Source organism: Tachyglossus aculeatus, chromosome 23, assembly GCF_015852505.1.
Source record: "Tachyglossus aculeatus isolate mTacAcu1 chromosome 23, mTacAcu1.pri, whole genome shotgun sequence".
Taxonomy (NCBI): Eukaryota; Metazoa; Chordata; class Mammalia; order Monotremata; family Tachyglossidae; genus Tachyglossus; species Tachyglossus aculeatus.
The window spans coordinates 9809799-9824175 of NC_052088.1; the positions used below are offsets into that span (position 1 = coordinate 9809799).

Below are 14377 nucleotides of genomic sequence, written 5' to 3' on the forward strand. Positions count from 1 at the left end.
TGACCTCGGGCAAACCGCTTTGCTTCTCTGGGCCTTCCTTCCCTCATCTGTTAGCTGGGGACTGAGACTGCGAGCCTCGTGTGGGACAGGGGACCGTGTCCCACCCGATTAGCTTATTATCTACCCCAGCGCTTAGAACAATCCTCATTCATTCATTCAATCGTATTTATTGAGCGCTTACTGTGTGCAGAGCACTGGACTGAGCGCTTGGGAAGTACAAGTTGGCAACATATAGAGACGGTCCCCACCCAGCAGTGGGCTCACGAAACGTAGTAAGTGCTCAACAAATACTATTCTTATTATTCGAGATTATTATAATTATTTTTCGAGAAGCAGCGTTGCTCAGTGGACTCCAGGCCCAGGCTTTGGAGTCAGAGGTCATGGGTTCAAATCCCGGCTCCGCCAATTGTCAGCTGGGTGCCAGGGAAAGTCACTTCACTGGGCCTCAGTTCCCTCATCTGTCAAGTGGGGATTAGGACTGTGAGCCCCCGTGGTAAGCACTTAGTACAGTGCTCTGCACACTGTAAGCACTCAATAAATGTGATTGAATGAATGAATGAATGAACCTAGCCCATTGTTGCATAGGGACCATCTCTATTCATTGCCAACTTGTACTTCCCAAGCGCTTAGTACAAATAATAATAGTAATGATGGTATTTATTAAGTGCTTACTATGTGCAAAGCACTGTTCTAGGTGCTGGGGAGGTTACAAGGTGAAGAGGTTGTCCCACGGGGGGCTCACAGTCTTAATCCCCATTTGACAGATGAGGTGACTGAGGCCCAAAGAAGTGAAGTGACTTGCCCAAAGTCACCCAGCTGACAATTGGCAGAGCCAGGATTTGAACCCATGACCTCTGACTCCCAAGCTCGGGCTCGTTCCACTGTGCCACGCTGACAGTGCTCTGCACGCAATAAACACTCAATACGATTGAATGAATGAACCTGATCACCTTGTAACCTCCCCAGCGCTTAGAACAGTGCTTTGCACAGAGTAAGCGCTTAATAAATGGCATTATTATTATTATTATTCCCTGTGACTAGGAGCAACCCCCGGGACTGTTTCTGGATGGGAGCCTCATACCAGCTCCTCCCACTCCATCTCCCACCTCCTTGGAGGGTGGCAAGGCCTGTGGGCCGCCAATCCGTGCCTCCATGGAGACTGGGAGCCCGTTGTTGGGTAGGGACCGTCTCTAGATGTTGCCAACTTGTCCTTCCCAAGCGCTTAGTACAGTGCTCTGCACATAGTAAGCACTCAATAAATACTATTGAATGAATGAGTTCTCTCCCCAGGAGTGAACTTCCCCCAACCAGGCCCTCGCACACCGTCGCTTTGACTGTGAGCCCACTGTTGGGTAGGGACCGTCTCTATATGTTGCCAACTTGTACTTCCCAAGCGCTTAGTACAGTGCTCTGCACACAGTAAGCGCTCAATAAATACAATTGAAGGAATGAATGAGTTCTCTCCCCGGGAGTGAACTTCCCCCAACCAGGCCCTCGCACACCCTCACTTTGACCGTGAACCCACTGTTGGGTAGGGACTGTCTCTATATGTTGCCAACTTGTACTTCCCAAGCGCTTAGTCCAGTGCTCTGCACACAGTAAGCGCTCAATAAATACGATTGATTGATTGACTGTGGGCCTCCGTGGGGGCAGATGGAGATGGGGAGCTCACGTCAGGCCTGGGAAGAAGCCCAGCGGTCCTCGGGGAGGGCCGGCCTCACCTCGTCGACGTCGGTGCAGACGACCCCGTTTCCGGTGTAGCCTTCGGGGCAGGGGCCGCACTGAAAGCCACCGTCGCGGGTGTCGGTGCAGCGGACCCCTCGGAAGCAGGGCCTGGAGTCGCAGCTGCGAGCCGGAGATGACAGGAACCCCTGGGGCCTCGGGGTGGGCGCGGGAGAGCTCACTGCGCCCAGACCTACGGAACAGACACGTGCCCTTCCCAACCCTCTGCCCCAGGGGGGATCCTCCCCCGACCCCCCATTTCAGGCCCCGCGCGCCGCCAGCCCCTTCCGTTCTACTACAGCGGCACTTGCGGAGCCCTCCGTCCGGCTTTCCCGTCGTCTTCTCCTCACTGCAATCAATCAATCAATCAATCATATTTATTGAGCGCTTACTATGTGCAGAGCACTGTACTAAGCGCTTGGGAAGCACAAATTGGCAACGTATAGAGACAGTCCCTACCCAACAGTGGGCTCACAGTCTAAAAGGGGGAGACAGAGAACAAAACCAAACATACTAACTAAATAAAATAAATAGAATGGATAGGTACAAATAAAATAAATAGATAGAGTAATAAATATGTACAAACATATAGACATATATACAGGTGCTGTGGGGAAGGGAAGGAGGTAAGAAGGGGGGGATGGAGAGGGGGATGAGGGGGAGAGGAAGGAAGGGGCTCAGTCTGGGAAGGCCTCCTGGAGGAGGTGAGCTCTCAGTAGGGCCTTGAAGGGAGGAAGAGAGCTAGCTTGGCGGGTGGGCAGAGGGAGGGCGTTCCAGGCCTGGGGGAGGACGTGGGCCGGGGGTCGATGGCGGGACAGGCGAGAATGAGGTACGGTGAGGAGATTAGCGGCGGAGGAGCGGAGGGTGCGGGCTGGGCTGGAGAAGGAGAGAAGGGAGGTGAGGTAGGCGGGGGCGAGGGGATGGACAGCCTTGAAGCCCAGGGTGAGGAGTTTCTGCCTGATGCGCAGCTTGATTGGTAGCCACTGGAGATTTTTGAGAAGGGGAGTAATATGCCCAGAGCGTTTCTGGACAAAGACAATCCGGGCAGCAGCATGAAGTATGGATTCAAGTGGGGAGAGGCACGAGGATGGGAGATCAGAGAGAAGGCTGGTGCAGTAGTCCAGACGGGATACGATGAGAGCTTGAATGAGCAGGGTAGCGGTATGGATGGAGAGGAAAGGGCGGATCCTGCTATTTTATCTCCCCACTGAGCTTCTCGGGGGCCCGGAGTGTATGTTTTACACTTGTATGTTTTACAAGCGCTTAGTACAGTGCTCTGCACATAGTAAGCACTCAATAAATACGATTGATGATGTTTTAATCTCTCTTAGGCTCTCCCAAGCGCCCAACAGAGCGGGCAACCAGAAAGGCACGTGCCCGCAAGGAAGCGCCCGATAAACGCGGCTGAGGGACGGAGACCAACTGGGACCGCCGTGCACATCCGACGGACCTGCCTCCCCTCAGCGGACCAGCCTCTGGGGGTCCGCTGCCCGCCCTTCCTCCCCTCTCACCCCACTGACGTGACGTGGCTCAGCGGAAAGAGCCCGGGCTTTGGAGTCAGAGGTCATGGGTTCAAATCCCGGCTCCGCCACGTGTCAGCTGGGTGACTTTGGGCTGCCGGTGGCACTTATTAAGCGCTTACTATGTGCAGTGCACTGTTCTAAGCGCTGGAGAGGTTACAAGGCGATCAGGTTGTCCCACGGGGGGCTCACGGTCTTCATCCCCATTTTCCAGATGAGGTCACTGAGGCCCAGAGACTTGCCCAAAGTCACACAGCTGACAAGTGGCGGAGCCGGGATTTGAACCCATCACCTCTGACTCCAAAGCCCGGGCTCTTTCCACCGAGCCACGCTGCCTCCCAAGTGACTGCTTGGGCGAGTCGCTTCACTTCTCTGGGCCTCAGTCCCCTCATCTGTAAAATGGGGATGAAAAATGTGATCACCTCGGAACCTCCCCAGCGCTCAGAACAGTGCTTGGCACATAGTAAGCGCTTAACAAATGCCGTCGTTATTATTTCCCGGCACTGTCCCCGGTCCCTTTCGCTTCCAGGAGAGTCACCTTCTCCTGTGGGGACTTGGCCCTCTCTGGCAAAGCTGTAAATTAGGTTTAAAATTGAAGGGGCGGTGGGAGGAGGGGGCCAGTGGAAATATTAATAATAATAATAATGATGGCATTTGTTAAGCGCTTACTATGTGCAAAGCACTGTTCTAAGCGCTGGAAAGACCACAGGCCCGGGAGTCAGAGGACCTGGGTTCCAATTCCACCTCCGCCAGCTGCTTGCCGGGTGACCTTGCGCAAGTCACTTCACTTCTCTGAGCCTCGGTTTCTTCAGCGGTAAAATGGGGATTTGAAATAACTGTTGGCTCTCCTACTTGGACTGTCAGCCTCCCGTGGGACGGGGACTGTGTCCTACCCAATTCGCGTGTCCCTGCCCCAGTGCTTGAAACGGCGTCTGACCCGTAGGAAGTGCGTAATACCAGGAAGAAAGAAAAAAGGGGGTTGGTTCAGAGGGTGGTGTGCATTGTGTTAGTGGTTTTTTTTGGGGGGGGGGGGGGTGCAGGGGGTGGGAGTCTAAACAAGTCACCTCTCCCGCAAGTCCCTCGCGTTGCTTCCTTCCGTCTGGGAGGCAGCAAACTGGACAAGCAAAAGGCCTTTTTGCTGCTCGTTTGGCAGGATGGGCCCGATGAGAGGCTGAGGGGGCCCAAGCCAAAGATTCAAAGTCTGGACTCTAACCCCAGCTCTGCCCTTTATCTGCTGGGTGACCTTGGGCAAGTCATTTCACTTCTCTGTGCCTCAGTTACCTCAACCGTACAACGAGACAGTGAGCCTCACATGGGACAGGGACCGCATCCCTCCTCGTTTGCTCGTCTCCACCCAGTGCTTAGCACGGTGCCTGGCACACAGTAAGTGCTGAACAAATACCGTAATTATAATTATTATTCTCCAGGAGGTTACAACGGTGCCAGCTCTCCTCTGTCAGGGGCTGACAACTCGGCCCTGGGCGCCGCTCCTCCTGCTCTTCCCTGCCCCCTTTCCCTTTTGCCCCTGTCTCCTTCCTCCTCCCAGAGGGCACGCGGGGTGAGGAGGAGGGGGAGGCGAGGCTCCAGCCCCTCAAACCTTGCCTCTCGTTTCACACCCTGCCACAGTCGCGGCGGGGTGGACAGGAGAGGAGCTGGCGTCTACTATGAGATACCACCAGCGCTCCTTAAAACTCCGTGATCGAGTTCTTGAAGACGTTGCGGCGGGGGGGGGGGGGGGAATAAATCACGGTATCCACTAGCTCAGAGGGAATGAACGAGTTTGGGGGCGGATGGCCCAAAGGCACTGTGGAGATTGACACTCTCTCCCGCAACTTGCTGTGACACCGTTCTAGCCGCCACTACCACTTCACTTTCTGCGCATCAGGCAGAAACTCCTCACCCTGGGCTTCAAGGCTGTCCATCCCCTCGCCCCCTCCTCCCTCACCTCCCTTCTCTCCTTCTCCAGCCCAGCCCGCACCCTCCGCTCCTCCGCCGCTGATCTCCTCACCGTACCTCGCTCTCGCCTGTCCCGCCATCGACCCCCGGCCCACGTCCTCCCCCGGGCCTGGAATGCCCCCAATCCCTCTGCCCACCCACCAAGCTAGCTCTCTTCCTCCCTTCAAGGCCCTGCTGAGAGCTCACCTCCTCCAGGAGGCCTTCCCAGACTGAGCCCCTTCCTTCCTCTCCCCCTCGTCCCCCTCTCCATCCCCCCCATCTTACCTCCTTCCCTTCCCCACAGCACCTGTATATAGGTATATGTTTGTACATATTTTTTACTCTATTTATTTTACTTGTACCTATCTATTGTATTTATTTTATTTTGTTAGTATGTTTGGTTTTGTTCTCTGTCTCCCCCTTTTAGACTGTGAGCCCACTGTTGGGTAGGGACTGTCTCTATATGTTGCCAATTTGTACTTCCCAAGCGCTTAGTACAGTGCTCTGCACATAGTAAGTGCTCAAGAAATACGACTGATTGATTGACTGATTCACAGTCTCGCCACTCACGGTTACTCCTCCGCCAGTGTCGCGACATCTCGGAGAGGCCCAAAGTACCGTCCGTGCCAAGGTGGAGGCTGGGCAGCGTTGGCAGCACCGGGACTGGACCGACGCCGACCGCCGGAATGGCCCCGCGAGGCCTTCCCAGATTCTCCCGGCAGGCCCTAGCTACGCCGCACCACCGAAACCCGGGATCTCAATTGTCCCCGCCGGCCCGGCCCCGAGACCGCGGACATCAGAGGCGGCGACGTTCCCGAGGGAACTCTCCCTCCAATCCGGCCCACTCCCGGGCCCTCCACTTACCCGCCGCCAGGCCCGTAGTCCCTGCGCTCGGCTCGTACTCACCACACGCCCGGCATTCGGCGATCGTGTTTCGCAAAAAGGAGGTCTCCTTGACCTTTGGGAAAGGGAGGAACAATCGTCTCGGGTCAGTAATAATAATAATAATGATGATGATGGCATTTATTAAGTGCTTACTATGTGCAAAGCACTGCTGTAAGCGCTGGGGAGGTTACAAGGTTGTCCCACGGGGGGGCTCACAGTTTTAATCCCCATTTTTACAGATGAGGGAACTGAGGCTCAGAGAAGTGACGTGACTTGCCCAAAGTCACACAGCGGACAAGTGGCGGAGCCAGGATTTGAACCCGTGACCTTTGACTCCAAAGCCCGGGCTCTTTCCACAGAGCCACCCTGCTTCTCTAAGCACGGTCAGTGGGCCGTCGGCCCCGGCGCCTGAGCATGGCCGGACGCTACCCGTGCGACTCTGAGCCCTCTCTATGTCACGGCTCGTGAGACTTGTTTTCCCGAGGGCATTATGACTGTGAGCCCACTGTTGGGTAGGGACCGTCTCTACATGTTGCCAACTTGTACTTCCCAAGCGCTTAGTCCAGTGCTCTGCACACAGCAAGCGCTCAATAAATACGATTGAATGAATGAATGAGTTATGGCCAGGTAATAATAATAATAATAATGGCATTTATTGAGTGCTTACTATGTGCAAAGCACTGTAGTAAGTGCTGGGGAGGTCACAAGGTGATCAGGTTGTCCCAAGGGGGGCTCACAGTCTTAATCCTCATTTTAAAGGTGAGGCGCAGAGAAGTTAAGTGACTAGCCCAAAGTCACCCAGCTGACCAGTGGCGGAGCTGGGATTTGAACCCACGACCTCTGACTCCAAAGCCCGTTCTCTTTCCACTGAGCCACGCTGCTTCTCGCATATAGAGACGGCCCCTGTCACTGAGGCCCAGAGAAGTGAAGTGACTCGCCCAAAGTCACCCGGCTGACACGTGGCGGAGCCGGGATTAGAACCCACGACCTCTGACTCCAAAGCCCGGGCTCTTTCCACCGAGCCACGCTGCTTCTCAGGTGACACGGCCCACGCCCGACCGGCGCGACGGAGCCAGTTTCGCCAGGTCCTCCGAGGGCAGAGCCGGAAGGGCACTCAAGGGGGTCATCGACTCCATCCCCCTGCCTCCGGGCACGGCTTCCCCTACCTGCTGCCTCAGAAGGTCTTTCACTTCGCCCAGGAGCTGGTTAAGCTGGGTCACCTGGCCCAAGAGCTGCCAATTTGTGTCACCTGCGTGGCCACCAGAAGAAAAAGGCAAAGTTAGACACCCTGACAGGACTGGAGAGACTCTATTTATTTATTTATTTATTTATTTATTTATTTATTTATTTAATTTATTTGTACATATCTATTCTATTTATTTTATTAGTATGTTTGGTTTTGTTCTCTGTCTTCCCCCTTTTAGACTGTGAGCCCACTGTTGGGTAGGGACCGGCTCTAGATGTTGCCAACTTGTACTTCCCAAGCGCTTAGTACAGTGCTCTGCACACAGTAAGCGCTCAATAAATACGATTGATGATGATGACGTAGTTTAGCGGAAACAGCGTGGGGCTCAGAGACCCAGGGCCTTCCCCCGGCCCTCTGTATGACCTTCACTTTCAGTCTCTCCTCATTCATTCAATCCTATTGAGCGCTTACTGTGTGCAAAACACTGTCCTAATAATAATAATAATGACGGCATTTATTAAGCGCTTGCTATGTGCAAAGCACTGTTCTAAGCGCTGAGCACTGTTCTAAGCGCTGAATAATAATGATGGCATTTGTTAAGCGCTTACTATGTGCAGAGCACTGTTCCAAGCGCTGGGGGGGGGGGGGGGGGGGGGACACACAAGGTGATCAAGTTGTCCCACGTGGGGCTCACAGCCTTAATCCCCGTTTTACAGATGAGGTGACTGAGGCTCAGAGAAGTTAAGTGACTTACCCAAGGTCACACAGCAGATGTGGTGGAGTCGGGATTCGAACCCATAACCCCTTACTCCACTGAGCCATGCTGATTCTAAGCGCTGGGGGGGGGGGCGGAAGCGCTTGGGAAGTCCAAGTTGGCAACATCTAGAGACGGTCCCTACCCAACAGCGGGCTCACAGTCTAGAAGACAACCTAGAACCTTCGTTATCCCATCAAAGAGAAAATTAAACAATCAATCGTATTTATTCAATCAATCAATCAATTTATTGAGCGCTTACTGTGTGCAAAGCACTGTCCTAAGCGCCTGGGAAGTCCAAGTTGGCAATACATAGAGACGGTCCCTACCCAACAGCGGGCTCACAGTCTAGAAGACAACCTAGAACCTTCATTATCCCATCAAAGAGAAAATTAAACAATCAATCGTATTTATTCAGTCAATCAATCGTATTTATTGAGCGCTTACTGTGTGCAAAGCACTGTCCTAAGCGCCTGGGAAGTCCAAGTTGGCAACATCTAGAGACGGTCCCTACCCAACCGCGGGCTCACAGTCTAGAAGACAACCTAGAGCCTTCATTATCCCATCAAAGAGAAAATTAAACCAGTAGGTTTTCATTAAGAACCCAAGTTACCATCAGCGATCACCTTATTCTCCTCTGCCAGCTTAATACATAGTTTGCTTTGCTAATATACCTAGCCATTTCATCAAATTTGGATCCTGGTCCGGATGGGCCACTGATCTGACCTAGTAATGGCACTTCTTTATGTTCTCAGGTTGAGTGCCTCAGGCTCCTCTGTTTTTCCCTTGTTAAAAGAGTTTAAATTAGATGAATTCCCATCTTGAGAGAGGAAAAAAAAAGGCCAGGAAATGTGCTTTCAGCCCACACTAAGCCATGACCTGCTTGCTCATTACCCTCAGTATCTATTAAAAACAATTGCCAATCATTTGGCTATTTCCAACAAATACCATCATTAGTATTACTAGATGTTAGGATGGGGAGAAGACTGGGTAGGGACCATCTCTGTATGTGGCCGACTTGTACCTCCCAAGCGCTTAGTACAGTGCTCTGCACACAGTAAGCGCTCAATAAATACGATTGAATGAATGAATGAATGAAAATACGGGGAGGAACTGGTGAGGAAACAGGTGTACTGTATTATTCTTGATATCGCTGCTTATTTTCACCTAAGAATGAATACCCTTGGCTTCTTCCATAGACTGCGAGCCCACTGTTGGGTCGGGACTGTCTCTATATGTTGCCAACTTGTACTTCCCAAGCTCTTAGTACAGTGCTCTGCACACAGTCAGCGCTCAATAAATACGATTGATTATCAAGACAAATGCACACATACCATATACATTCTGTTTTCATCTCAGCGCCCTTCCAGGGAGGAATGATAAAAAAGCAACAACTTTGGGCCTCAGTTTCCTCACCTATCCGATGGGGATCCACTCCGTGCTCTCCCTCCCTCCCTCTTGGACGGGTGGGTGAACCCCAGGTGGGACAGGGACTGTGGCTGATGCCACCATCTTGCCTCTTCTCTAGCCCTAAGGATAACGCTCGGCCCATGGTGAGCACTGAGGCAGCGTGGCTTAGATGTATATATGTTTGTACATATTTGTTACTCTATTTATTTTACTTATACCTATCTATTCTATTTATTTTATTTTGTTAGTATGTTTGGTTTTGTTCTCTGTCTCCCCCTTTTAGACTGTGAGCCCACTGTTGGGTAGGGACTGTCTCTATATGTTGCCAACTTGTACTTCCCAAGCGCTTAGTACAGTGCTCTGCACACAGTAAGCGCTCAATAAATACGATTGATGATGATAGCGCCGGGACCGGGAGTCAGGAGGTCCTGGGTCCTCATCCCGGCTCCTCCACCTGTCCGCCGGGTGACCTTGGACGAGTCACGTCACTTCTCCGGGCCTCAGTTCCCTCATCTGGAAAAGGGGGATGAAGCCTGTGAGCCCCCCCGGGGGACAAGCCGATCACCTTGGAACCTCCCCAGCGCTTAGAACAGTGCTTTGCACAGAGTAAGCGCTTAATAAATGCCATTATCATCATCATTCTCTAGGTCTCATTTCCCTCGCCTGTGGATGTGAACCCCATGTGAGACAAGGACCGGGCCCAACCTGATTATCTCACTATATGTTGCCAACTTGGACTTCCCAAGCGCTTAGTACAGAGCTCTGAACACAGTAAGCGGTCAATAAATACGATTGACTGAATAAATGAATGAACATGTTTGGACAGATTAGTCTATTTTACTTGTTCATATTTACTATTCTATTTATTTTATTTTGTTAATACGTGTTGTTTTGTCATCTGTCTCCCCCTTCTAGACTGTGAGCCCGCTGTTGGGTAGGGACCGGCTCTAGATGTTGCCAACTTGGACTTCCCAAGCGCTTAGTACAGAGCTCTGAACACAGTAAGCGCTCAATAAATACGATTGAATGAATGAATGAATCTGTTTGGACAGATTTATTACTTAATTTTATTTGTACATATTTATTCTATTGATTTTACTTTGTTAATATGTTTTATTTTGTCATCCGTCTCCCCCTTCTAGACTGTGAGCCTGCTGTTGGGTAGGGACCGGCTCTAGATGTTGCCAACTTGTACTTACCAAGTGCTTAGGACAGTGCTCTGCACACAGTAAGCGCTCAATAAATATGACTGAATGAATGAATATGTTTGGACAGATTTATTACTCTATTTTACTTGTTCATATTTACTATTCTATTTATTTTATTTTGTTAATACGTGTTGCTTTGTCGTCTGTCTCCCCCTTCTAGACTGTGAGCCCGCTGTTGGGTAGGGACCGGCTCTAGATGTTGCCAACTTGGACTTCCCAAGCGCTTAGTACAGTGCTCTGCACACAATAAGCGCTCAATAAATACGATTGATTGAATGAATGAATCTCTACCCCCAGTGCTGAGAACAGTGCTTGGCACATAGTAAGCACTTAACGAGCCAAGCGCTTAGTCCAGTGCTCTGCACACAGTAAGCGCTCAATAAATACGACTGATTGAATGAATGAATCTCTACCCCCAATGCTTAGAACAGTGCTTGGCTCATAGCAAGCACTTAACGAGCCAAGCGCTTAGTCCAGTGCTCTGCACACAGTAAGCGCTCAATAAATACGATTGAATGAATGAATGAATCTCTACCCCCAATGCTTAGAACAGTGCTTGGCTCATAGCAAGCACTTAACGAGCCAAGCGCTTAGTACAGTGCTCTGCACACAGTAAGCGCTCAATAAACACGATTGATGAGTATCCTAATTCTTCTTATTAGCAGGTAAGCCCTGAAGCGTCGTGCCCGCTCAGGACGCCCTCGGCCCATCCCGGGTGACCGGAGACCCCCCAACCGCCGGGCGAGCGGAGCCCCCCTACCTGGTGCGGCCCCCCCGGGCTCGCTCTGCTGCAGGAAGCAGTCCTGGAGGCCGGCCACTTGATGGAGAGAGCCGCGGATGGCCACCTTCAGCTCCTCCAACACGTCCTGGAAGAACGAGAGACGCTCAGTACAGCCACAGCAACCGAGAGGCACAGCTGGGCCCACAGGGGCTGCACCCACATTTGTGCCACTATCCCGGTTGCAGCGGGGATGGACGCGGGACGGGGCGAGAAGTACAGCCGCACCGGTTTTCCCCGTCTACAAAATGGCCGGGATAGAGGGCGCGGCCTGGGGAAATAATAATCATAATAACGACGCCGTTTGTTAAGCGCTTACTATGCGCCAAGCACCGTTCTAAGCGCTGGGGAGGTTCCAAGGTGATCAGGTTGCCCCACGTTTTTCATCCCCATTTTCCAGATGAGGGAACCGAGGCCCAGAGAAGTGAAGTGACCGGCCCAAAGTCATGCAGCTGACAGTCGGCAGAGCCGGGATTCGAACCCATGACCTCTGACTCCAAAGCCCGGGCTCTTTCCACCGAGCCACGCTGCTTCTCTAGAGCGTGGGCCTGGGGTCTAATCCCAGCTCCGCCACTGGTCTGCTTTGTGCCTAGAGAAGCAGCGTGGCTCGGTGGAAAGAGCCCGGGCTTGGGAGTCAGAGGTCATGGGTTCGAATCCCGGCTCCACCACTTGTCAGCTGTGTGACCTTGGGCAAGCCACTTAACTTCTCTGTGCCTCAGTTCCCTCATCTGTAAAATGGGGATTAAGACTGTGAGCCCCCCGTGGGACAGCCTGATCACCTTGTATCCCCCCAGCGCTTAGAACAGAGCTTTGCACATAGTAAGCGCTTAATAAATACCATTATTATTATTATTAGTCCCTCGCTGCCCCAGTTTGCTCGTCCATTCTGCCTTGCGTTTCGGTTTTAAAGCCTCACACGGGAGACCACGTCCAGTTTTATTTGATATCTACCCCTAGCGCAGTGCCAAGCACCCTCTAGACCGTACCCTCTAGACTGTAAGCTTGTCGTGGGCAGGGAACATGCCTACCAACTCACTCTTGCCTCTCCGTGCCCCCAGTTTGGGACTCCCTCCGCACGTCAGGCCGACGGACCACAGCGCCGATCTTCCTAAAATCCCTCCTCCTTCATCAAGCTTTCCCTGATTAATTCCCCGACGGTCCTTAAGCCAACATAATAATAATAATAATGGCATTTATTAAGCGCTTACTATGTGAAAAGCACTGTTCTAAGCACTGGGGAGGTTACAAGGTGATCGGGTTGTCCCACGGAGGGCTCATAGTCTTCATCCCCATTTTACAACATCCCTTCAGCCTCTAGACCACGCACGGTCGATGTGGGCAGGGAGCGGATGGCTCTGCCAACTGTCGAACTGTCCTCTCCCAAGCGCTAAGTACAGTGCTCTGCACATAGTAGGTGTCCAATAGATAGCACTGATGGATCGAATCATGTCTTTCCCTAAGATCGACCTTGATCTGGCCCTCCCAAACTGGGAGAAAGGAAGATGGCTCTAACCCAGGCTGGGGTGGCGGAAGACGGGTGGCTTGGCCTCTAAGGTAATAATAATAATAATAATAATAATAATGGCATTTATTAAGCGCTTATATGTGCAAAGCACTCATTCATTCATCCATTCATTCAATCGTATTTATTGAGCGCTTACTGTGTGCTGAGCACTGTACTAAGCGCTTGGGAAGTCCAATCTAGAGATGGTCCCTACCCAACAACGGGCTCACAGTCTAGAAGGGGGAGATAGACAACAAAACAAAACATATTAACAAAATAAAATAAATAGAATAAATATGTACAAATAAAATAGAGTAATAAAGACGTACAAACTTGTACAATTACGTACTGGTCTAGGAACCGCTCCAAGATCAGGGCAGGATCAATATAAAGGAGCAGCATGGCTCAGTGGAAAAGGGCCCAGGCTTTGGAGTCAGAGGTCATGGGTTCAAATCCCAGCTCTGCCCATTGTTAGCTGAGTGACTTTGGGCAAGTCACTTCCCTTCTCTGGGCCTCAGTTCCCTCATCTGGAAAATGGGGATGAAGACTGCGAGCCCCCTGTGGGACAAACTGATCACCTTGTAACCTCCCCAGCCCTGAGAACACTGCTTTGCACATAGTAAGCGCTTAATAAATGCCATCATTATTATTATTATTATTATCATTATTATTATTTGGTCTCTCAAGTCGGGAAACATTTTTATGCTCGTTTCCCCCATGGGGGCACGAACGTGGGAAGGAATGTCGAATATCCCTTTGTCATCCTGTATTTCCCAAGCACCCAATATACAGTGTTTTAAGTATAATTTGACTTAGCCAAGATATGCACATGTATTAAGTGTAATAATAATAGTATGCATTAAGTGCTTACATGGCTTACTGTATGCCGAGCACTGTATTAAGTTAGGGGAAAGAATATACTGGTGGGAATTAGACACTGTTCACTGTCCTTTGGAACTTACAATCTAAGAAAAGATGTATCTGAATAAATGTGTTCAAAGAGGCCGTTGAGTGGATGTGAGGTAGAAAAGCAGAGCTTAACTGGGGAATGTCTCCTAAATGCTGCTGCTCCTGCACCACTGCGCATCATCATCATCATCGATGGTGTTTATTGAGCGCTTACTGTGTGCAGAGCACTGTACAAAGCACTTGGGAGGCTACAATCCAACAAAATGAGCAGACCCGTCCCCTGCCCACAACGAGCGAGCTATAATTCTATTTATTCTGATGATATTGACACCTGTCTACTTGTTTTGTTGTCCGTCTCCCCCTTCAAGGGCCCATTGTAGGGTAGGGACTGCCTCTACATGTTGCCAACTTGTACTTCCCAAGCGCTTAGTACAGTGCTCTGCACACAGTAAGCGCTCAATAAATACGATTGATTGATTGATTGATTCTGACGGTTTTGACACCTGTCTGCTTGTTTTGTTTTGTTGTCCGTCTCCCCCTCCTAGACTGCGAGCCCGTTGTTGGGT

General features: G+C 51.2%; 1 protein-coding gene across 1 annotated transcript in view; it reads right to left on the bottom strand.

Moving 5' to 3' along the window:
- The window catches only part of THBS4 (thrombospondin 4), an 86322-nt gene that overhangs the window by 16599 nt on the left and 55346 nt on the right, over nucleotides 1-14377 (bottom strand). Inside the window, exons 5-8 of the mRNA XM_038765911.1 lie at nucleotides 11381-11486; nucleotides 7229-7311; nucleotides 6084-6135; nucleotides 1722-1915 (exon numbers count right to left, since the gene is read on the bottom strand). Of these exons, the coding sequence (XP_038621839.1) occupies nucleotides 1722-1915; nucleotides 6084-6135; nucleotides 7229-7311; nucleotides 11381-11486 (435 nt within the window). The remainder of the gene's footprint in view (nucleotides 1-1721; nucleotides 1916-6083; nucleotides 6136-7228; nucleotides 7312-11380; nucleotides 11487-14377) is intronic.